General features: G+C 36.3%; 1 protein-coding gene across 1 annotated transcript; it reads right to left on the reverse strand.

Moving 5' to 3' along the window:
- Positions 1 to 155: 155 nt before the first annotated feature.
- Positions 156 to 10,376, reverse strand: LOC145772148 (DENN domain-containing protein 11-like). The gene is made up of 9 exons (XM_082583990.1): positions 10,061 to 10,376; positions 9,038 to 9,137; positions 8,402 to 8,560; positions 7,449 to 7,596; positions 6,102 to 6,240; positions 4,370 to 4,495; positions 3,809 to 3,947; positions 3,126 to 3,194; positions 156 to 2,070 (listed from the first exon to the last, which is right to left on the reverse strand). The coding sequence occupies exons 1-9, from the start codon at positions 10,290 to 10,292 to the stop codon at positions 1,872 to 1,874; spliced, it is 1,311 nt and encodes a 436-aa protein (XP_082440116.1). The 5' UTR covers positions 10,293 to 10,376; the 3' UTR covers positions 156 to 1,871.
- Positions 10,377 to 24,647: the final 14,271 nt, after the last annotated feature.

The raw sequence follows: 24,647 nt of genomic DNA on the forward strand, positions 1-24,647 counted from the left end.
CTTTTACTAAAATTACTGGGTCAAAAGCTCTTTTACTTTCCAAGATCGGTATAAAAGTTTCCAGCCTACCTAAAACTGTTAGCTGTCTGCAAAAATTACAAATTTCCAAAAAATAGTCTCGAAGCAGTCTTTACTGTCGACAATACCATTATTTTTACATTTTCAGAAAGGACCATTCCTAAAGGTCATTTGATAAAGTTTTCGGTGAAATGCAATTTAAAATGTGCCTTTCACAGGCCTTAATACAATGGGTAGTCGGATTTTTAAATTAGTGTTCAAAGTTAGGCTACCGTTCAAAGTAGCCCTGCTTGACGGTACCTAGGAAAAATAAGAGATTTTACGAGATTAGAAGATTACAGTTGGTGCAGTGAACATTTCTTGCAGTGTCTTGTATTAAAAACTCGATATCTTCTTAAACACACGATGGAATGAAAGACAATTCGGAAGATTACGATGTCGCACTAAACTACAGTAATATACATAGCAACAACGTTAATAAAATATCGCAAACGGTATGTTGTAACATTTCATAAATTATTTTAACGACGAAATAAAGAATAATAAATCATTTTTATAAACACATGATGATAATAAAAAACCACAGCTCAAGAAACCATCGCTTTGAAACCATAAATTGCCTGTGTTACGCTTTCTCAACGTCATCACAATCTGCTACCACTACTTGAAATTTTATGCCCTTATGCACAGAACTGCATAATAAGACGTTTGGTAATAAATAATTAATTGAAATAATTAATGAAATAAAGTCAAGTTTATTGATTGCATGACGCCCTTGATCAATAGAAACATAAAATGAAATAGAATTTTCAATCAAAAATTATTAAATTTATTTACATATAAAACATTGCAAAACAAAATTTAGTTCTCGGCTACTGTGCTAGGGGCGTGCAAAAAGAAACATGCGGGCACGTTTTGTGAAGTCTCCCCAGTAACTAATTCGTAAACCATGATTGAGCTGAGTTGTTCTCAATCTCACCTCTTAGAACAACATTGAAACTGTGAACAAGTGCCTCTATTCTGTGAAATAATAAAGAAGCTTTGTAGCACAAAATGGGCCTAATGACCTTTCGCAACAAGTTGAAACTAAAGTTGGGACGCAGCACAACATTAACAAAGATGCAACAGTTTTGATGAAGTTCTTGCTATGATGCGGCATCATAAAGTATAAACCGGGTATCATCGCCAACTTCAGCTAAACGTTCATGTGGTAACATGGATTTTATACGTTTGTGGTGCACATGTGCAAAAAAGCATGTCTTTATCAATAAGTTGTGTTTGTGATCATGTATGAGGCAGTCTACTCTATTGCATATTGCTTTTGCATTTGTTCAGGGTACGGAAAGGTACGTTACGTCAGTTCAGGTTGTTGACCCACAAAGTGGCCGAGTGGTGAAAGGCCCTGTATGACGTTCGGAAGGACGAAGGTTCGACACCAACCGGAAGCACGGTTTTTTTTTTTTTGGAAAAAGGTGGACAGGAAAATTAACTTTTTTGCCTTCCCATCCACTTAATCTAAAACTTCCACCACAACCGGGTGCAAGCCCAGTAACGAGAAAAAAACAACAGTAGAGGGCCCAAGGAAGAGAGCATAAAAACGTTTCAGTCTCCCAAGTCTTTGATTAAGATTTGAAGTGCTTGTCCACTTTTGATTTGATAGTAAATCTTAGCATTATTGCTTTCCAATTAATTTGGATACAGGAAAATACGAAAACATATCATTGAAGATTAAACGACGACCAACAATGGAAATCCACAAAGGTGGACTGGCCAAACTTGCAATCGTCACAAACCATGATATTGCAACGATGGCATAGAATTTCGTAACGAAGTTAGCTTGATCAAAACTAATACTAGACAGGACAGCACGGGTTATCAGCGACTAAAACTACATCTATGGCGTAGAGTTCCAGAAGGTCCATGACAAAATGACGATCAGCGACCGGGTCCAGACCCATTGCACGGAGGTGTTCTTCGGTCAAAGTTCTATCATGCGATATCGAGGTGTCGTAGAGGATTTGAAAAAGCTGGTTGTTCAATTGGGTGAAAAATCTGCAAGATTTAAAAGGTAAACAGATTATTTATAAAATACTGTACTTCGTATTAATTAAATCATAGTAACCAAACAGACAGCAAAATCCGTCATTATAACATTGATTCCACATCTGTTAAAATGACTGCATTGCCGTCTGGGCAGCGCAACCACGTTAAATTCTAAAGATATTTAAAACTCTTTATTATCATACTTTCGGCACGAAGTATTTGGTAGTCGTAGTGACAGCTGTACTTCACTTGTACGTCATAATGGCAAGCTTCGGTGAAAGTTTCAAATTCTTTCATAAAAAGTCTGTGTCATCATTAATTCCTTGGCCATTCTCGTCAATACTCAAATCTTAACCGATACCGCTATGCGTTTTAATTTAAATTCAACCTTTGTGAAAAAAAAAATGTAAACCTTTCTAAATACTGAAAAGTTTGGAAGTTCATCAGGATTAATTTCTTTTCTAATTGCAACGTTCATCTGATGACGAACTACTGCTAGAAAAATATTCTACGTAATACAATTATATATTTTATATTCGAATCCACCTCTCAAGTACAAATCCAATCACAATTAAGCAATTAGATTTGTGCTGTATTTGTTTCAAACTTCAGATATATCATTTAGGTAAATTTATCCAACGCTTAGAATTACTCGAATAAAAATACGTAATAATGAGGTTTAAAACAATGAAAACTATAATACTACAAAAAGTGCTCAATGCTATGCAAAAAAGCAAAGCAGAGCGAATTAAATCAATATAGTTATTACTATTTGAACCCTTAACAGCCTGTTTCACGTAAATAAGGATCATCAGAAGGTCCTTATTCAAATAGAATTACTATTTATTTCAATTCTATTTGAATAAGGACCTTCTGATGATCCTTATTTAGGTGAAACAGGCTGTTAAGGGTTCAGATAGTAATACCTATATTTGATTTAATAATGAGGTTTACATTTTCTATATGCACGTTTACATAAAACAAGAATACAAACGTTGCTGCAACGTTGTTTCATCCACTTTATTTACTGTAGATGAATTAATCTTTTAACAAAGTTAACTCACGATTGATAAAGTTGTTCCTCACTGGGAAGGTTACTGTCGCCAAGACCAGCTTGATGAACATAGTCCTTGCTGAAGAAAAACAGCAATGAAACGAATCGTGTCAACAACCAGACAACAAAATCCGTCATTTTTGCATTGATTCAACGTCGTCAATGTAAAAATGATGAATTTTGCTGTCTGGGCAGAAACTGTTCAATGAGAAAACGAGCTTAACCAACTCTTACTTCTTTTAACGAATAGTCGAAAAGTAATTAAGAAAATGGAACGTGATCATTCAAATTTTCTTTTTTATTTAGTTTTAGTTTCGTACAATATTGCAAAATCAAATAGTTTCGATGCCCGTCCAAGATTCAGCATTACAAGGAAACTGAGTTGGATTCGAAATATTTTATAGCAAATATCATCGTCATCAAAACAGGACGAAATGACGATTTTAAACAGATCTCCTGTTTTTAAATTTGTACTGCATGCCTGCCACACATCAATCGGCATCATCATCGTCTTTGTTAATTTTTCGTTACAAAACAAAGAATAATCTTTTTTTTGTTTTCAAAAACTCTCAAGCGAAAACAACTACAAAAATCAAGCGCAAATCCATAGTGCCGAACCAGCGCGCTGTTAACGTTGTGGTTTCTTTGTGCATAGATTGGGTTATCAAATACACCGATCAGCCATATGTCTACCTGTAATTTAATAGATTCTTGTAGTTTTCCTTATCCACTTTGGTGACTTTGAGATAGTTATCCGTTACTTTCACAACTTGATTGTCAACATACACGTCATACAATTGCGGTTTGTCTTGAAAGATCTTCTCAGTGGTGCCTGAGAGTAACAAACAATTAAATGCACTGTCTGCACATGTTCGTCGTATTCAGACTTATGCCTGGTGTGACGATTAGGAAAAAGTAGACAAAAAGCCAATTTCAGCATTCACCTTCAAATCTGCATTCTAATTTCCAACCAAACATACACAAGTACAGTATGACAACTAGCTAAAAGTAGTCTTGAAATACCGCAACAAACACCTAACCAAAAAACAACACCTAACCAAAATGCGTTAAAGGAATTAAAAATGAGAAAAATGTCAACGCAAAAGTTTGAGTGCAGTAATAACTATGTTAGAAAGCCAGGTTAGACGAGTTACTACAAGAGAATTAAAAAGGTTAGACGGGAAGCAACACAAACATCATCATGTTAATTTGATTCTTCTAAGGCTAAGGTTTTCCTTTTTACTCTGTACTCACATGCCACAAATGTCATTTCCGTTTCTAAATTCTCAATGTCAGCAATATTCACGTAAAAATAAGGCACCACTGGTTTGTGATTATATCCATTCAGTGTGATCTTTCCCAAACAGCAAGCGCAGTAGACTGGAAAATATAGCTTAAAAAATTTCGATAAAGACAACGATAAAAAATAGCCTTTCATTTCGTAAGCTAAGTTGATTGAGTTAGGACATATCGAAATAAAAACACGTTAAAGATTGAGAAACAAGTGGTTACTTGATAAAAAATAACAAAAAATGATAAACGTACGTATTAAAATTTTTAAAACAGCGTGATTGACCACACAAAACAAAATTTCCATCTCAGTTTTATGGTGTGTCTACAAGCTGCTTCTTCAAAGTGTCATCATTACTGAGGTTTTATGAAGTACTGTACTTATTTGTTGGTTGAATAATTTAAATTTATGTTTCAAGGTGAAATTGAACTTCTCGCTTAGAAATATGCTGGAATTTTCACATGTAACTACGCTCTGTTAACCAAAAAATATGAGGCCGATGGAAAAATCCAGTGCGGTAACTACATGGTTCAATGCAATTGTTGTTTTCAGACAACTTGGTGAATAATGCATCACTATTTGTAATTGGGAGACTAAGTGGTCTGTTATCGTCTGCCAAGGCACGACAGCTTGTTACCGTATCTAATATGTTCAGAGAACTATTTAAGCACAGGTCGCTAGTTTTGTTTACAACTCAACTCAAATTTTTCACCTGTTTATGAATTTATCTCTTTGTTCATATCAGACACTAGTAAAGATGTGAAAAAAAAATCTCGGTGTAAGTGGTGTTTCTTGTAAGTTCATATGAAAGTGCAACAATAATTTTGCACTGGCCATAATAACCAAAATTGTAAAGTGCAGTCGCAGACCTTCCTCAAGTAGATAAAGACGTAGCCTACGTACGCAAACAGGAAAAAGGTTGTTTATTGTACAGTTAGTGGGGAATTGCAGTTTATGATGGTAATTAAAACAAATAGCCAAAGTTCCTATGACCATTCCACTGCGGTACGCTATTGTAGCAGTGCTAAGAAAAGATGATTGCTGATGAAGGACCAGAGTTGAGCAAAACAAATTCAAATGCTTTGGTTCCGATGTCGCTTGAAAAATTCAATTTTATTGCGTTTTTGTCGAACCTATTGACTGCATGTACTCAAAATCGGGTGCCTCTAAATTGGATTGTCAGGCATTGTCAGTGTAGCAAGATGTTTTTAACTAAATATAGTACTGTATAGTGTATATATTGTATTGAAGTGGGTTCGAAACAATAAATCAAAGGAATCAACAACACCACAACGTGTCACTGGCAAAAATTTCCCGCAACTGGGAAGCAAAACTAGCCTAGTTAGAAGGGCAAAATTGGCGGATCTGGCAACTCTCGAAAATTATCAGGCATTGTCGGCATTTTCATTAATTGGCAGACATTCTGAAAAGTTGTCGGACCATAATCTTACTCCTAACTTCCAATCGTAATCCGCAAAATTGGTCCAATTAAAAAGGGAATATCTGGCAATACCAGACAAAAGGCGACAATGCTTGACAACGGGTATTTAGAGGTACCAGTTATATCACTTCTCTCTGATTGGGAGCAGTGTTGCCACCTTTCTGTGAAATTTGCTTGATGTCTCGATGAGAAAACGAAACAAACGTTTATAAATTGAACAAAACCGGTCATTTTTTCTATTTCATTTTCAATACCTCTGTAACACACCACGCCCACTGGCGGAGGAGAAAAAAACAGTACTCTTTTTCGTAGCAACATCAGCTTCCACAAAACAAATATGTTCTCTCCGAAGAATTGAATAAATTGTAAAAAGCAGCCGGCAGGGTGTGTGATCTGAAAACAACAAAATCCAAATTTAATAATATCATTGAGAAACACAAAACTCTATGTGCACCAAACCAAGATAGTTTCCGCTAATGAATTTTGAGTGCTCAGGATGCCCAGGATTTTTGAGTAGCCTATACAATATACATTAATTAGACCGGCCTGCAAAACTGGTAATAATAATAATACCGATTATTATAAGAATAGTATCAACAAAAAGCTTCTATGATTGAAAAGTTTTAACATGATGATCACTCAGTTCTGCAGCATTGCATACGGTTAGAAATTGATCGCAGGACTTCAAATTTTAAGTATACGAGTTCTCTACACGACACTAAAACTACTTTATATTTTTCTTCACAAACGTTCAATGTTAGCTTTAAAAAGTGGTGTCATACGGATTTGGGACGGTACGGCAATCAAGATGTTAAGTAAAACCCAGATATTATGTAAGAATCAAAAGTACAAAGAAGCTAATCACTCAATTCCACAACCCATCTTAAAAATCAATTTAATTATGAACTAACCTAAAAAGAAAGTACAGTAGTAAACAAAAATTAAAAATGAGCTGTAATTCAAAAATTATATTGCATGCCCGCTATAAAGATCTTACGATAGTTGAAGTAACAAAAACGTATGATTATCGTTTTAATACGACGGTTAGTTTAACAATCACTGACATCGACTAAAAAGTACAGCGAGTGGGGAAAAACAATTACGGTACGCATCAATTATTCATGACACTAAATCTCATGCAAAAAGTGCTACACAAAGAAAAAAGATTAAAAGGAAGCTGGATGTTGTTATTTAATTATTCCTATCCCGGACGGTGCAATTGCTGCTTTTTATTTTTCAAAAATTACAATCTATTGGACACGAAGTTGAACCAGAGAGCTACGAAACTCAAGATTGAAAATAAAACACTCCAACCTAACCTGAGGCCAAATACCCATAAATAATATAACTCAAATAAACATTGACCTAGAGTGCACTGTGCAGCCTTGTATTGGATTTTCAATTGCGTGCTTTACTGCAGCCAGGTTTCTAAGAAACTGTTTTCTGTTGTACTGCGTTCTTTCCACAAACGAGCAGATTAAAATATGTTCAATCACGTAGGGCTATAGGCCAAAGTTCAATCTATTCAACTACTGCACAAAAACAGTGGAATCGCAAGTATATTATGATGTCTGTGGTGTAGCAAAATCGTGTTCACAAACCTTCATTTGTGGAAATCTGTTGTCGAGCCTTCGCGGGATGACTTCATTATTGGCCGAAGGTTGCTGAGTCAGAGGAGCCAACAAACCACATCGATCGTTATAAAACTCTTGGAGCTGATCGTATTCGCCTGGTACTTGAAGCTGATGTCTGGAATAGATAATGATTATAAGATCAATATTGCAAAGGTATTTTGTTTGATGCTTGATGCACAACGGTGAATAATTTTATTGTTGACATTCTTAAATATAGTACCTACTTTAAAAGTGAAACTATGTTTTAAAAAACAAATAATGTCATCTATGCGTTATAAGAATTTTTTGGTGGAAATTGAACAACAAAAGTTGCATCGAGTATTGTTGAGGGTTTGACACCTGTCAGAGAATATTTCTTTCTTTCAAAAGAAAGTGTTCAGGATAGTTCAGTTATGAGTTAAAATTAATGCACTCTACATTAAGGATTGACAAAGTTCAGGAATCAGGATGCATGGGGGCGATCAAAGACTAGTGTGGCCCAGAAAAAAACTTCTGTAAAGTGAAATGTCATTTTATGCTTTTAAATTCCAAACTAAGTAAAAATTTGTCTTGCAACCTTTGCTGGCAATGTGCCATGTAGCCTACTGTAGGCTATCATAGAAACATACATAGAATCATAGAAACTGTAAAAACACCATGATCAAGCCATTTTGCCTACGAAATATATAATATATCCAAGACAACTTTAGACTCTGAACATTAACAAATAGTATTTAAACACGGAAGAAAAAACTAAGAAAACTGTCCAAACTATTCTCAGCTTTTTAGTCCAAACATAGTTGAGATATGGTTCCATATAGTCCAACTGTAATCGCAACCGACACACAAGCCTTTTAAAATTTAAACACAACTTATAAAAGTTTTGAATAGCATTATTGTTAAACATTGATAACTTGCCAATGATACTACTCCTTACTTACCTCACTTGACCTTCAAGAAACTGCATGTGTTGGAACAAAGTTGTGTATGATGGAGCAATTATACCAACGGATTTCATTCGGGCTCCTCTTTCAATGTCAGACTCAAGTCGCAGTTTAGCATAGCAACATAAACCATATAATTTCCGTATTCGAAAATAACTGCAAAAAGGTTTATAAATATATATAAATAGATATACTGCATGTTACTTTTACCTAAAAATGAAACTAAACAATAATAATGCTATCAACACTACAAAAAGTACTCAATGCCAAGCAGAGAGAATTGTAAAGGTTTTCATTTGACTAGCAATTACATTGGATAAATGTGAAATGAAATATCTAATTTAGAATCAACTATAAAAAAGACATTGAGTGTAGTGTAAACTGTAGATTAATATTGGAAAACATGTTATCATAACATAGTCGGTAGATGACATACCGGTTTTCAGCTAGATGGTGATCCTGACTTAACAGTTAAGGCTCTTAGTTTATGAATCACCTTTCTAAAAACAATGTGTTTATGAAATTCTGAAATGAAACCACATTCACTTTGAGCAAGACTGGTAAATAGTGTCAAAACTTGCTGTAAGAGTCATAACATCATACGAAATTCAAGTTATTTATGACAATTCTTACATAAAGTCTGCATCAATAGTGTGTGAACCACTTGGAATGGCTTTGAACTCCACAGAATCCAGCTCAACATCATCAGGAACTGACCATTCTATGCTGTTTCCTGTTTAGAAATATATCGCCACTGTTACTATAGGCCACGGTACAGTCAGCACATATGTTACTATTTAATGCAATATAAACATTCTACTGGCAAAAGCATTACCCGATACCCATACAACCAATAACGCTTCACACTTCACTTTTTTTCAGAGTTCATCAAATGCCAAATAAATTAATCTTCTCCTTCTTAGATAATTATACCGACCACAAACCATCAAGACTGAGAAGTAGGATGGTCCAAAAATGTATTGAAAACTTATTTTTTTTAAGTTGATAAGCAAATAAACCAACTGATAAAGCAAAAACAGTCAAAAACATATAACAACATCAAGTTAAACCTCTACATTAATAGCCTACTAATTTGATTGCAATCTGAAAAACAGCAAGCATATATCTGTTCTGTAATCTGTATCCTACTGAGAAGATTATAATATACAAATCAAAGTTGGTATGATGGTATGACTGGTATGTAACATAAAAAATATTGTTTTCTGTGGGCTTAACAGAATTCTCAGAAGCCTACAAGACGTAGGCAAATAATTTAAAGGCAAGTTTAATGACCATTTGACCACTAGTGATTAATGACAAGATCATGCCGTTCAAGATTCAGTAAAATACTGCTGATCTCATAAGACTTCAGAATTTTTAAGAGCTATGCCTAGCTAACAATCTAGAAAAAGAACTGATATATCTTTATAGAAACCAATTTAAGCAACAAAACTTGGTTGCTGCAAAGCCCTTCAATCAAAAAAAAAGCCATGATGATATAATGGCTCACTGCTTGTGACATGTAGACAATTGTCTGTCACATCTTCAAACTTCAAGACAAATTTTGAAAGTAAGACAAATGCACAAAAATATGCAATAAGCGTTAATATACTTATTTAAAAAAGAACAAAGTTGACAGCAGTAAATATTACATACCACAGTGGACATCAAAAGCAGCAACAAATACAGAAGTTACTATATCTGGTTCAGTGGGTTCTTCATCAACAAGATTAGAAAATACATTAAAGTTTTGTGAAGTTTCATTCGCTTCTTTATTATCAACTCTGTTTCTCAGTGCAGATAAGAATTTGGTAGTTGCTGGTGAAGTAAACTCTTGATTACTTTCATTATCTTCCCTCAAAAGTGGTTGATCTTCTTCGTCGTTCATTGTTATGTGAATGTAAAAGCTTTCCTGCAAGTTTACCCAGAAAGCAATTATTACTCAGTGCGGCCTAGTTCAATTATTACAATAGTAAAACTAATATCTGAGATACAAAAAAGTTGAAACATTTAGCATAGGACTTTAGTTAAGTGCACAATCAATTTTTAAGCTTTTTTATGCAGTTAAATTAAGAAGTTATTTGGTTGAATAATCTAGTTAATTCAAATTTAAGTGCAAAGTTGGCATGTATGAGCATTAGCAATATGCCATAAAATAATTAAGCAAGAAAATCACACAAAAAGGACATTTAAAAATTACTTATTTAGGTAGAAACTGTACATTGTTACCGTATTAGTTTAAAAATGTTTTCATCGTAGGTTATCAGAGATGCCCTATGTCTGAACCTTCGCTCCTATAGCTCAGTTGATTGAAGCCTGGTTTTGTTAACACTCTGCAGTAGCCTACAGGCAATCACAGTTTTAAAATTGTTAACAAAAGCTCCTATATAGCTTACTTACTGCATAATGTGTTTACAAGCAATTGATCATTTTATCTTTCGTCATTAACGTGTTCAGAACAAAAAAAAGATAGGCTACTACGGTAACCTACTAGCCACGATAATCAAAATCATAGCACGTCAATAAACGAGAAAATGTGGCAAAACCTTGAACACAAACAAACAAATTGTATGACTGAGATTCATTGTGCTTAGATAATTAATTAATGAGTAGACTAGCCTATACCTATCGTATAGAAATAATCAAGGCTGTGCTCAAGCATATATTGAAACAATTCTATTACAAGTAGGCTATTAAGGTACTTTTTTGTGGCATTTATTGTATTTATCAACACATATTAATTATTATGCACTATGATGACTTTCTAAGCAATCGGTAATACAGACAAAAACGTCCCCACTATGATCTACGCTGGTAGTAGTAGTCATACGTGGTATTGTGGTAACATGGTCAGCACCAAGATGCACAAGTGGGGCTTGGCTGTCTCATCGGCCTACGAATTTTAAATTAACAAACTGCTGACAATGACGTTCTTCCATTTTCAAGGCGCCAAACGGAATCAGTTCAGTTCAGTTGTTTTTTTATTTCTGACCATCATATCAAAACAATACACGTCAACATAGCAAAGGTCGAGAAAAAGGTAGAAGCGACAAAACGCGAACGTTAAAAACGTGCTTGTGACCGAAGTAAGTTATTGAGTTGAAAAAAAATTTGGCACGGTCGCAACACCTTTACACCTTTCGCATGGTGTAACGCATGGTGTAACACCTTTCGCATGGTGTAGCAGCACTGTCGAAGCTACATTCACCATTCACCTCTCTTTCATCACTAGTAGGCTTACTTACGCTGAAAGCCTGAAATCTGAACAATCCCGTGATTCTGTATTTCTGTTTCCCAGTTCCCATTTCCCCCGAAAACATACCACCGTCATTCTGGCAGAATAATTCTGCGCGATCCGCCTAAAAAAATGATCCGTAAAAATTTGCGCGATAAACAATGCGATGAAAGTAGCAACACTCGGAAGCTGATAAAATCACTTCTCGTTACCACATCAAAGCAAATCTTATATTTTTTCCATAGCCAAATGAACAGTGAACACAGAAATTTAAATAAAAAACTCGACTTGTCAAAGATAAAGCAACTGCAATTGCGAAAAGTTAGACAAAAAATCGTATCTATTAAGACTGCTATATGTGATATGGCAAGAAAAGTAAGCATCACAAAAACAACTATCAAAATATTTTCCCGAAATATTTTTCGGAATTTTATTTTTGAATCGTGTTCAAAATTAAATTTCCTTTCCAGGGATGGCAAGCTCGTGGTGGGGCAGACAAAGGAAACGCGAGCAGAATGGTTTAAAAATGAGGGAAATGTCTTACGTATTTAAAAATAAATAGAGATTTTAACGTTTATAGACGCCTTCAATTAGGCGTCTATAAAAATATTTTCCCGATATATTTTTCGGAATTTTATTTTTGAATCGTGTTCAGAATTAAATTTCCTTTCCAGGGGTGGCAAGCTCGTGGTGGGGCAGACGAAGGAAACGCAAGCAGAATAGTTTGAAAATGGAAGAAATGTCTTACGTATTTAAAAATAAATAGAGAATTTAACGTTGATAAACGTCTTCAATTAGGAGTCTATAAAAATATTTTCCCGAAATATTTTTCGGAATTTTATTTTTGAATCGTGTTTTGAATTAAATTTCCTTTCCAGGGGTGGCAAGCTCGTGGTGGGGCAGACGAAGGAAACGCGAGCAGAATGGTTTAAAAATGGGGGAAATGTCTTACGTATTTAAAAACAAATAGAGATTTCAACGTTAAAAGACGCCTTCAATTAGGGGTTTATAAAAATATTTTCCCGATATATTTTTCGGAATTTTATTTTTGAATCGTGTTCAGAATTAAATTTCCTTTCCAGGGATGGCAAGCTCGTGGTGGGGCAGACGAAGGAAACGCGAGCAGAATGGTTTAAAAATGGGGGAAATGTTTTACGTATTTAAAAACAAATAGAGATTTCAACGTTAAAAGACGCCTTCAATTAGGGGTCTATAAAAATATTTTCCCGATATATTTTTCGGAATTTTATTTTTGAATCGTGTTCAGAATTAAATTTCTTTTCTAGGGGTGGCAAGCTCGTGGTGGGGCAGACGAAGGAAACGCGAGCAGAATGGTTTAAAAATAGGGGAAATGTCTTACGTATTTAAAAATAAATAGAGATTTTAACGTTTATAGACGCCTTCAATTAGGCGTCTATAAAAATATTTTCCCGAAATACTTTTTCGGAATTTTATTTTTGAATAGTGTTCAGAATTAAATTTCCTTTCCAAGGGTGGCAAGCTCGTGGTGGGGCAGACGAAGGAAACGCGAGCAGAATGGTTTAAAAATGGGGGAAATGTCTTACGTATTTAAAAACAAATAGAGATTTTAACGTTTATAGACGCCTTCAATTAGGAGTCTATAAAAATACTTTCCCGAAATATTTTTCGGAAGTTTATTTTTGAATCGTGTTCAGAATTAAATTTCTTTTCTAGGGGTGGCAAGCTCGTGGTGGGGCAGACGAAGGAAATGCGAGCAGAATGGTTTAAAAATGGGGTAAATGTCTTACGTATTTAAAAATAAATAGAGATTTTAACGTTGATAAACGCCTTCAATTAGGAGTCTATAAAAATATTTTCCCGATATATTTTTCGGAATTTTATTTTTGAATCGTGTTCAGAATTAAATTTCCTTTCCAGGGATGGTAAGCTTGTGGTGGGGTAGACGAAGGAAACGCGAGCAGAATGGTTTAAAAATGGGGAAATGTCTTACGTATTTAAAAATAAATAGAGATTTTAACGTTTATAGACGTTCAATTAGGCGTTTATAACGTCTATAACGGGACGAGTGGTGCCTGTTCTGATGCTATGAAATCTGAAACATGTACGAGTGGTGCTGGTCCTGTTGTTGTGATGTCTGCTAAAAGGACGAGTAGTGTCGGTCCTGTTGTTGTGAGGTCTGGTACAGGGTCGAGTGGTGCCTGTTCTGGTGCTGTAATGTCTACTTCCGGTACGAGTGGTGCCTGTTCTGGTGCTATGAAGTCTAATACAGGCTCGATTGATGCCGGTCCTGTTGTTGTGAGGTCTGCTAAAAGGACGAGTATTGCCGGTCCTGTTGTTGTGAGGTCTGGTACAGGGTCGAGTGGTGTCTGTTCTGGTGCTGTGATGTCTGCTTCCGGTACGAGTGGTGCCTGCTCTGGTGCTATGAAGTCTAATACAGGCTCGAGTGGTGCCGGTCCTGTTGTTGTGAGTACTAGTACAGGGTTAGTAATGGAAAGAAATGACTTCCAGTCGCACTGCGCATAGATTTTCATCTGGTTTATATCGCGATATTATATGCAAAAAAGTTAGAAAAATTTATGACAGATGTGTTTTTTGTTTCAGAAATCATTATTTGGTAGAACCAGCAGCAGTTGAGTCTCTAAGTAGCAGCGATACAAAATTTTACAATGGCCATGCTAACATGTATTGCAAGCACTCGCGTTGTTGTGAATGCTCAGTAAAGGGGACCATTCGTATATTTTCGTACGTTGATAAAGTTGAAATAGTCGTAAGTGTGAAGGGGAAGCGTAGCCATGAATCGCATTGCGTTAAACGAAGGCCGGTCGCAGGAGAACAACGTAAATTACTTATGGAACAATTACAATGTAAACATCCTAGCGAAGTTGGCCGAAAGTTGGTAGATGACTTAACTGAAGATGAACTATTTTACGGAGCGTATAACTTTTCTCCTGCCTCGTCTGTTTTGAGAAATATAAAAAGTGAAGGTAAGCTTTGCAATAAATACTCAAAAAATTGGATGTATAACATCAATCGCCTGAGATACGAGTTTGAAAAGAATAAAAATCGAACCTTTATAAGACAAATAACTACACATCCACCAGGCGTTACAATGTATTCAAATGCACAAGTGAAACTTTATCGGGATTTATGCCCCAATGATGTAGTTTATTTCGACGCATCTGGAAGTATAGTCAGAAAACAAGAAGGTGAAAAAGACTTTCAAATTTATTCGCTTTTAGTGAGAAGCCCATACACCGGGGGTCCAGCGCTCCCGGTGGCAACAAACATCGCAACAACTCATAATTCTGAGAGTATACGGAGTTTTCTGAGAAAATTTTTAATGGACATTGTAAAAATTAGCGGGAAAGTAAAAAGGCCGGCATTGATGATGATTGACGGTTCCATGGCTATGTGGAATGCTGTATTAAGTGCTATGTGCAATGAAACAAGGTTAGATTATTACAACAGATGCTGGAGAGTAGTTACAGGCGAGGCAATAACGTACGACTTAGAAAAAACGTTCGTTCACAATTGTTTAAGTCATGCCATGCGTGCAGCTAAAGTTATGGCAAAAAAACATTACAAACATAAACAACACAGATTGACTGCAATGCATTGGATTTCGTTGTTATTTGCATGTACAACCCTGCGTGAACTGGACGAAATAATGGAAAGCATTATTTGTTTGTTTGTTTGTTTATCTTTATCCTGCATTGTGGGAAAGTGGACTTGAGCGCTATGCATCGGTGTAGCCTACGCCTTCCGACGTACACCTGACCCACGCTGCAGCCGACGGCAATGTCTGTTTCCGGTTGTCTACTTTACTTATGACTTAAATTTGGTACTACCCATTACTCGAAATCGATCACTGGGTAGAGGCAATTATCGTAAAGTTTCTTGCCTAGAGAAACAACAGCAAGTGCGTGTGGCTGGAGTCGAACATGCAGGCTTTTGACTGTGAGCCCAACGCGCTAACCACTCGCCATTGCTGCCAATGGGTAACCAATTGCGAACGAACGTCTTTTCAAGTGGACTATCATTTTAACAGACTGCATCAAGGCGTTAAACCTTACGAAACTAAATCAAAAGTGACAAATGAAATTGAAGAAACCGATGTAAACGACCTGACTGACCATTTTCATACCAGCATGCGTGAGGATCAAAAACAAGAATTGAAATCTCCATTTTACTTACGCTACCATAACCGACTTGTCGCTTTTTTAGATTCTAATAACTTTTCGTATCACCTTAACCATTGCAATTCAAAGCTAAAGCACAAAAATGTTTACATGGACAAAACCTTTTGTTCCCAACTCATTCGAATTGTTTTAAGTCGAATTAGTACAACTTCGCAGCTAATTCTGGGAGACTTATCCCGGCATTCGTCTCATCATCAATGCCCAAATGATCAAGTCTAATTTCGGTATTCCTCTTGGTTTAAAAATGTTATTTCTTCCGAATTAAGAAATATTTCTCGGGATAACTTAACTCAAGGAATCATTGAGCAGCATTTTTGGGATTTGAAACAAATTTATTTAAAAGGAAAGCGAGTTGTAAGTATCGATAATTTTGTGGCACAATATGAAAATGATAAATCGTAACTGTTTATCTGATACCGCTCTCGTAATAGACAAAAACCACGAAGTGTCTTGGCTAGATTTACTTACGGCGTGTAATAACCCCTGTAGGAAAATCAAGAGCGAATTGGAAAAGCACTATACAAATCCATCGGCCGTTGGTTGGCTAAGCAAACGTCTGGTAGACGCTTACATTTTGCTAAAAGTCAATGAACCGAGCAACATTAACGCCATAGGGGCTTTAGACTGCGATTCCACAAGCAAGCTTCTTCAAGGAACACCCGTAAAGTCAATAAAATTTTTCAAAACGGCCATGATAGAAAACGAGGACAAACTGCGACCCGTCGTTCTTCTTCCTTTCTTGTGCAATGGTCATTTTCGCTTGTTACATTTTTCCATCCAAAAGGAGTTGTTACATTGCTATGATTCATTAAACAATGACATGTCCAGTGATGTTTCAAAGTTCTTTCGTGACAGCGTAGATTGTTTATTAAATATCTTGGTTGATGTAAGGCTATGTAAGGACGATTGTGCCGTAGACACTAAACACATCTTGATGCAACCAGACAACAATACTTGTGGAGTGGCCGTTTACATGACAGCGGATATTCTTTGCAACAACAGCGATGAAAAGCTTAACCAAAGAAATTTGGATGTTGATTTTTTCACAACCTATCGACATTGGATGATATATTACATCGTTACAAACGCTATCAAATGCTATACAAACGCAAACGCTATCTGGAACTCCTAATAGCAATCTTCCTCCTGGCTTAGTAAATGTAGGTAACTTATAATGCATAATCTTATTGTTAACAGCAGGGCCGGATTTAGCTGATGGGGGACCCGGGGCACTTTTAGATCGGGGGGCCCCCTGCAAAAATTTTTTTCGCGCCTACGGCGCGAAAAGCCACCTATGCGTCTACAGTAGCATCAATCCAGCACTGCACAGCATTTTGCAGAAACTTCAAAGGCTGAAAGGAAGAAAAAATAACAGAAAATCACATTTTTTCACGTAGGGGGGCCCTTCAAAAGTCGGGGGCCCGGGGCACCTGCCCCCTCTGCCTACCCCTAAATCCGGGCCTGGTTAACAGAAACGTAGAAGAAAAACTACTTAAAAACACGTTGAATGATATAAGAAGTAAATTTCCACTGGATTTGCAACATGACCCTGCCGAGTTTTTTAGTGAATCGTCATAGCCATTGTTATTAGAGCGGTCTGATATAACATTGGCACTGGAATACGTCACGTATCATCAGTGCATTGAATGCGGTTCAAAAAGTGAGCTTCATAGAAATAACGAAAAAGTATTATTTCTACCAATGTACCACTGGATTTCAGAAAATAATCTTTTATCCTTATATCTAAAGAACTTGCTCGTTGACAACGAAATGTCACCATGTTGTAAATGTACAAGTGTGAACTGCACTACGAGTAAACAAATATTTAGTTTCCCCAAAGTTTTGGTTCTGTCTTTAGGTAGAAATACTGGTGTAATCAAATCCAAAAGATGTGTCACAGCAGATGAAACTTTTACTCTTGAGGATGCAAATGGCGTTGAATGTAATTACAAATTCGTAAGTGCCATTGCACATTTTGGTGAAGGGAAGGAAAACGGCCATTACATTTGTTATTGTCTAGAAGGAGCCAATGTAGTTTGGGAATTTAATGACAAAAAAGTTCGATGTATTTCGTTCTGCGAAATGACAAAGGTAATACAGGATCGCGGCGGATAGCCTACTTGTTTTTCTACGTAAAAGCTAAAGACTGAATATAGCAAAAGAATCCGCAGCATCCTACTCGATCTGCTGAAAAAATGTTTAGAAGTTTATGTTGTGCTCAGAGAATACAAATTATTCTTCATTAACTGATACCTACTACATAGCCGAGTGGTGAGGTCGGCTGCATAGCTGAGTGGTGAGAACTTGGAAAGGCAATCGAAAGAGCACCGGGTTCGACACCGTTCAAGAGCATGCGGGTGTGTCTTTGGCAGGACACTTAAAGGCATGCCTGAAAGTGGACACGAAGATTGGCTTCATTGCTTTCGTGTCCACTTAATCCAAATCTTCAACCACCAGGTGTAAGTCTGGATACGACAAACAAACCTAGTGATTTCTAAATCAAATCATTGTAGATGCAGTAATCTATTAAAACTTAAAAAAATACCCATTCGAAATGTATAGCCTATAATCGCTTTCTAGAGAAATTTAAGTTTTCAAATTAGGATCTCTTCAATTTACACATCATTTTGTCAAATTCTGAAAAGTTCAATATTGATAAAGCATTAACTATTCTGTACAATTTTTTTTGCACTACTCAAGATGTGCTGTATAAGCAGGTGTAATATGGCTACTGGCGACAGGTCCTGCGTTAACAAAAACCTAACGACCGTATAAGGTTGCCTCAAAGGTGCGGTGGGAAAACCTTACAACAATACAGAACTTAATAAACAAATGTAATACAAGGAATTTATTTTTGTACAGGTCTTTTCCATTATTTTCTGTAATTTCCAATTTTTCAACTATCTTTTATAAACGCTTAATTGAAGGCTTGTCAAAATGTCAAAATCCTTATTTAATTTTAAATACGTAAGATTTATTTCCCCCAATTTTAAATCATTCTGCCCCAGTTTCCTTCGTCTGCCCCACCACGAGCTTGCCATCCCTGGAAAGGAAATTTAATTCTGAACGATTCAAAAATAAAATTCCGAAAAATATTTCGGGAAAATATTTTTATAAACTCCTAATTGAAGGCGTCTATCAACGTTAAAATCTCTATTTATTTTTAAATACATAAGACATTTACCCCATTTTTAAACCATTCTGCTCGCGTTTCCTTCGTCTGCCCACCACGAGCTTGCCATCCCTGGAAAGGAAATTTAATTCTGAACACGATTCAAAAACAAAATTCCGAAAAATATATCGGGAAAATATTTTTATAAACGCCTAATTGAAGGCGTCTATAAACGTTAAAATCTCTATTTGTTTTTAAATACGTAAGACATTTCCCCCATTTTTAAACCATTCTGCTCGCGTTTCCTTCGTCTGCCTCACCACGAGCTTGCCATCCCTAGAAAAGAAATTTAATTCAGAACACGATTCAAAAATAAAATTCCGAAAAATATATCGGGAAAGGATTTTTATAGACGCCTAATTGAAGGCGTTTATCAACGTTAAAATCTCTATTTATTTTTAAATACGCAAGACATTTCTTCCATTTTTAAACCATTCTGCTCGCGTTTCCTTCGTCTGCCCCACCACCAGCTTGCCATCCCTGGAAAGGAAATTTAATTCTGAACACGATTCAAAAATAAAATTCCGAAAAATATTTCGGGAAAGTATTTTTATAGACGCTCAATTGAAGGCGTCTATCAACGTTAAAATCTCTATTTATTTTTAAATACGCAAGACATTTACCCATTTTTAAACCATTCTGCTCGCGTTTCGTTCGTCTGCCCCACCACCAGCTTGCCATCCCTGAAAAGGAAATTTAATTCTGAACACGATTCAAAAATAAAATTCCGAAAAATATATCGGAAAAATATTTTTATAAACGCCTAATTGAAGGCGTCTATAAACGTTAAAATCTCTATTTGTTTTTAAATACGTAAGACATTTACCCCATTTTTAAACCATTCTGCTCGCGTTTCCTTCGTCTGCCTCACCACGAGCTTGCCACCCCTAGAAAAGAAATTTAATTCTGAACACGATTCAAAAATAAAATTCCGAAAAATATATCGGGAAAATATTTTTATAGACGCCTAATTGAAGGCGTTTATCAACGTTAAAATCTCTATTTATTTTTAAATACGCAAGACATTTCCCCCATTTTTAAACCATTCTGCTCGCGTTTCCTTCGTCTGCCCCACCACCAACTTGCCACCCCTGGAAAGGAAATTTAATTCAGAACACGATTCAAAAATAAAATTCCGAAAAATATATCGGGAAAATATTTTTATAGACGCCTAATTGAAGGCGTTTATCAACGTTAAAATCTCTATTTATTTTTAAATACGCAAGACATTTCTTCCATTTTTAAACCATTCTGCTCGCGTTTCCTTCGTCTGCCCCACCACCAGCTTGCCACCCCTGGAAAGTAAATTTAATTCTGAACACGATTCAAAAATAAAATTCCGAAAAATATTTCGGGAAAGTATTTTTATAGACGCCTAATTGAAGGCGTCTTTTAACGTTGAAATCTCTATTTGTTTTTAAATACGTAAGACATTTACCCCATTTTTAAACCATTCTGCTCGCGTTTCCTTCGTCTGCCCCACCACGAGCTTGCCACCCCTGGAAAGGAAATTTAATTCAAAACACGATTCAAAAATAAAATTCCGAAAAATATTTCGGGAAAATATTTTTATAGACTCCTAATTGAAGACGTTTATCAACGTTAAAATCTCTATTTATTTTTAAATACGCAAGACATTTCTTCCATTTTTAAACCATTCTGCTCGCGTTTCCTTCGTCTGCCCCACCACCAGCTTGCCATCCCTGGAAAGGAAATTTAATTCTGAACACGATTCAAAAATAAAATTCCGAAAAATATATCGGGAAAGTATTTTTATAGTCGTTTTTGTGATGCTTACTTTTCTTGCCATATCACATATAGCAGTCTTAATAGATACGATTTTTTGTCTAACTTTTCGCAATTGCAGTTGCTTTATCTTTGACAAGTCGAGTTTTTTATTTAAGTTTCTGTGTTCACTGTTCATTTGGCTATGGAAAAAATTTAAGATTTGCTTTGATGTGGTAACGAGAAGTGATTTTATCAGCTTCCGAGTGTTGCTACTTTCATCGCATTGTTTATCGCGCAAATTTTTACGGATCATTTTTTTAGGCGGATCGCGCAGAATTATTCTGCCAGAATGACGGTGGTGAAAACATCATTGATTCATTGCTGACTGCTGTGCGATATGATGTATATGACGTCATCGATTGGGCTCCACTGACGTCTGGAAGAAAATGGAGGGTGAAAACCGGATCGGAAGCTGTTTTGTTTGGCTTTTGAATCTTTATCCGAGGGTTGACTTTTGTTTCCAAAGCTTTTTTAGATCCGCTGCTGCTCTTCTTCATTAGTGGAACTAGTGGAAAATTCAAAAAACTTTACAAACAACAAGCGAGAACTTTAGGCTACTCTGTCCATGTTTGTTTGTTTTTCATATCTTTATCCTGCATTGCTGGAAAGCGGACTTGAGCGCTATGCATCGGTGTACGCCTTCCGACGTACACCTGACCCACGCTGCAGCCGACGGCAATGTCTGTTTCCGGTTGTCTACTCTACTTATGACTTAAATTTGGTAGCCTACTACCCATTACTCGAAATTTATCACTGGGTGGAGGCAATTATCGTAAAGTTTCTTACCCAGAGAAACAACAGCAAGTGCGGGTGGCTGGAGTCGAACATGCAGGTTCTGGACTGCGAGCCCAACGTGCTAACCACTCTGCCATGCTGTCGATCTCGGTGACCGGGCCGCGAAATATTTTTTCCTACGAGATTTTTGTCTCATTTACATATTTTGGTAAAAGTTTGTATTAAAACCGTGTGGAATGCAACAGTTTCTCGTTGGCACGGTTGGTTCAGTAGTATCATCCTCCGCCTAGAAATCGTGAGAACGAGGGTTCGACGCCCGTCGAAGTCAAACTTTTTTTTTCTTTAAATTAATTTTTGCGGTGCACAAGAGCTTTTCAAAAAAGTAGGGTTAGGGAAAGCTTATATTTTATTATCATTGCAGAATTTCATTGGCAAATAGTTATTTCGCAATCTGAATCAACCAATCTCTCAAACACTTTCGGAAAATCTTACTTTTAAAGTGACTAAAATAAATGAGACAAAAATCTCGTAGGAAAAAAAATTTCGCGACCGGGCCTGGGTCAGTAGTTTAATAATTAAATTTTAATTATTGAAATTACCGTTATGCAAAACTGATAAGATTGAGCTTGCGAAAAAGTTATCTCAATTCGACGATAAAGATTCCTACAATAAATCAAAGATAGGGATAGCCCATGGGTTTATTGTGGTAGTGTTTAAATTCAGCTCCCGGTGTTCTGTCGGGGATCTGTATACATTTTGTGCATCAACTACCAAATCCTTTAGGCCTATAAGGAGTTTACAAACTACAGCCCTTCAACCCGGTAGTGTGGACAAAGTTTCGGACTTCAACAATTTTTTTTTTAATTTTATCAATCTCAGTAACCGGGCCTGCATCAGCGGTTTAAAGAATAAGGTCTCTACGTTTCCAGTTTAATAATAAAGATTTCAAGAATCAATAGCCTAAGCACCATTATCAGCTGATCATTTCTGCTTGCAGCATATTGTTCAATGCTCATCAAGATGGGTTATGTAATTCTAACCTTAACCCTAGCCTACCCAATAGGCCTATGGTAGTAGACCCAGAGCCGTGTTAACCATCCCCGTAGCCTACCCCAGGCCGAAGGCAACAAAGCTGATTGAGAGCCCACTCATTTTAGCCTTTCTTATGTTTTTTAACTGCTTAAAAAATTAAAAAATACTACAGAAGCTCAATAATCAACAGCTAATTAAATCATGCAAGGCCTTATTTATTGCTTTTTAAACCTTTTCCCCTTTTTGTAAATTTTGCTTTGCCTCAGTCTCTCAACCACATTTCGTTCATCTCGGCGATATTAGGCAAGCTTAGTCATTGGGGATTAAGGGAGTGAAAAGTTTTTTGTGTCTAAAAAAATCTAACAAAATGATGCTATGTTTCGAACAGGGATACCTGGTTTCGAAGTAAACACTTCTCTCTCAAATAGCCTTTAATTAATTTAATAATTAAATTGATAAATTTCAATGTAGGCCTAAATCGAAATAGGTTATGAAGTAAAAGGTTATCTGTGAAGGCGGCCAATGCGAGGACACCTCCTGGCCCGGATTTAAGGGGGAAGAGGGTGTAGGTGCCCCTTTTGAAGGACCCCCGACGTGGAAAAAATGTGATTTTGTGGTAGGCTATTATTTTTATTTTTTTCAGCCTTTAAAGTTTCTGCAAAATGCTCTGCAGTGCAGGATTAATGCTACTTTAGACGTAGAGGTGGTTTTTCGCGCCCATCTAAAAGTTCCCCGGGCCTCTCATCAGCTAAATCCGGCTCTGGATACCTCAGGTAAATTTTCGAAGTTCTAGCCTGTTGAAAGGCTACAACTCACTAGCTTATACAAACTTTTGTGGTTGTGAGGAAAAAATTGAAATGGTAGGCTACGGTAACTAAAATTTTAAACAAAACTTTTCCCCTAATCCAATTTTAATATGATTAATTTGGTTACATGGCCTATAAAGATTACCGTATATTTGTCAACATTTTCTGAGGGGCAAGTCGCCCACATCCCCTTTCCGTTTTATTTATGTGGACATTAAGTTTTGCATTGAATTGTTCATTTATGTTATAAGTTTTATAAAGCTTTGGTAGAGAGTTTGCTTTGTTGAACCATAGAGAAATAAAACATAATAACTTTAGCAGGTTTAGCATACTTTATTTCACACAAAATAGAACATAATTAAATAAAATAAACTCAAACGTTTTTGACACGTACGTGTGTCTTCATCAGGAATTAAATCTGCAATACATAAAATGAAAATCGTAAGATAAATTTGACTATGCACTGTAACTGTAACGACACTCTGGACTGAAAGCACAAACTGAACAAATGATACGAGAATGATTGCGAGTAAATTATGCGGTGGGAAACAATGATCTCACGTGATCTGTTTCCCGGTAGCCACTTTAACAAGCCGAAATTCTGCCACTGAAATTGACTACAATGCAACCGCCAACCAATCAGAACGTGATATAAGAGGCTACCGTCCAATTGTGACCCTTCTAGCACTCATCCAGAGAGTAAATGCTTGTTTTGAACTTTATTTGGTAATTACAGAAGAAAAAGAGCAATAGCAGTGGTGAGAATCGAACACGCGTCAATGAAATGACTACTTTCTAGCCCTAACCCCTAAGCCAACCAGCTGACAAAAAATCCATCACTTAATTTGCTTTCTATGATCTTCTTTTCGCCATTTTTTACGTCACTTAAACCGTAGCTTGTGATTGGTTGGCGGTTTCATTCTAATCAATTTCAGTGGCAGAATTTCGACTTGTTAAAGTGGCTACCCTGTTTCCCACCGCATAATTTACTCGCAATCATTCTCGTATCATTTGTTCAGTTTGTGCTTTCAGTCCAGAGTGTCGTTACAGTTACAGTGCATAGTCAAATTTATCTTACGATTTTCATTTTATGTATTGCAGATTTAATTCCTGATGAGGACACACGTACGTGTCGAAAACGTTTGAGTTTATTTTATTTAATTATGTTCTATTTTGTGTGAAATAAAGTATGCTAAATCCGCTAAAGTTACTATGTTTTATTTCTTTATAAGTTTTACTTTGTTAAAACTCTTATCCTTTCCCAAATTTTTTCTAGATCCCCTTCTGTGTTGTC

The sequence above is a fragment of the Aplidium turbinatum genome, chromosome 6 (assembly GCF_918807975.1).
Source record: "Aplidium turbinatum chromosome 6, kaAplTurb1.1, whole genome shotgun sequence".
NCBI classification, from domain to species: Eukaryota; Metazoa; Chordata; class Ascidiacea; order Aplousobranchia; family Polyclinidae; genus Aplidium; species Aplidium turbinatum.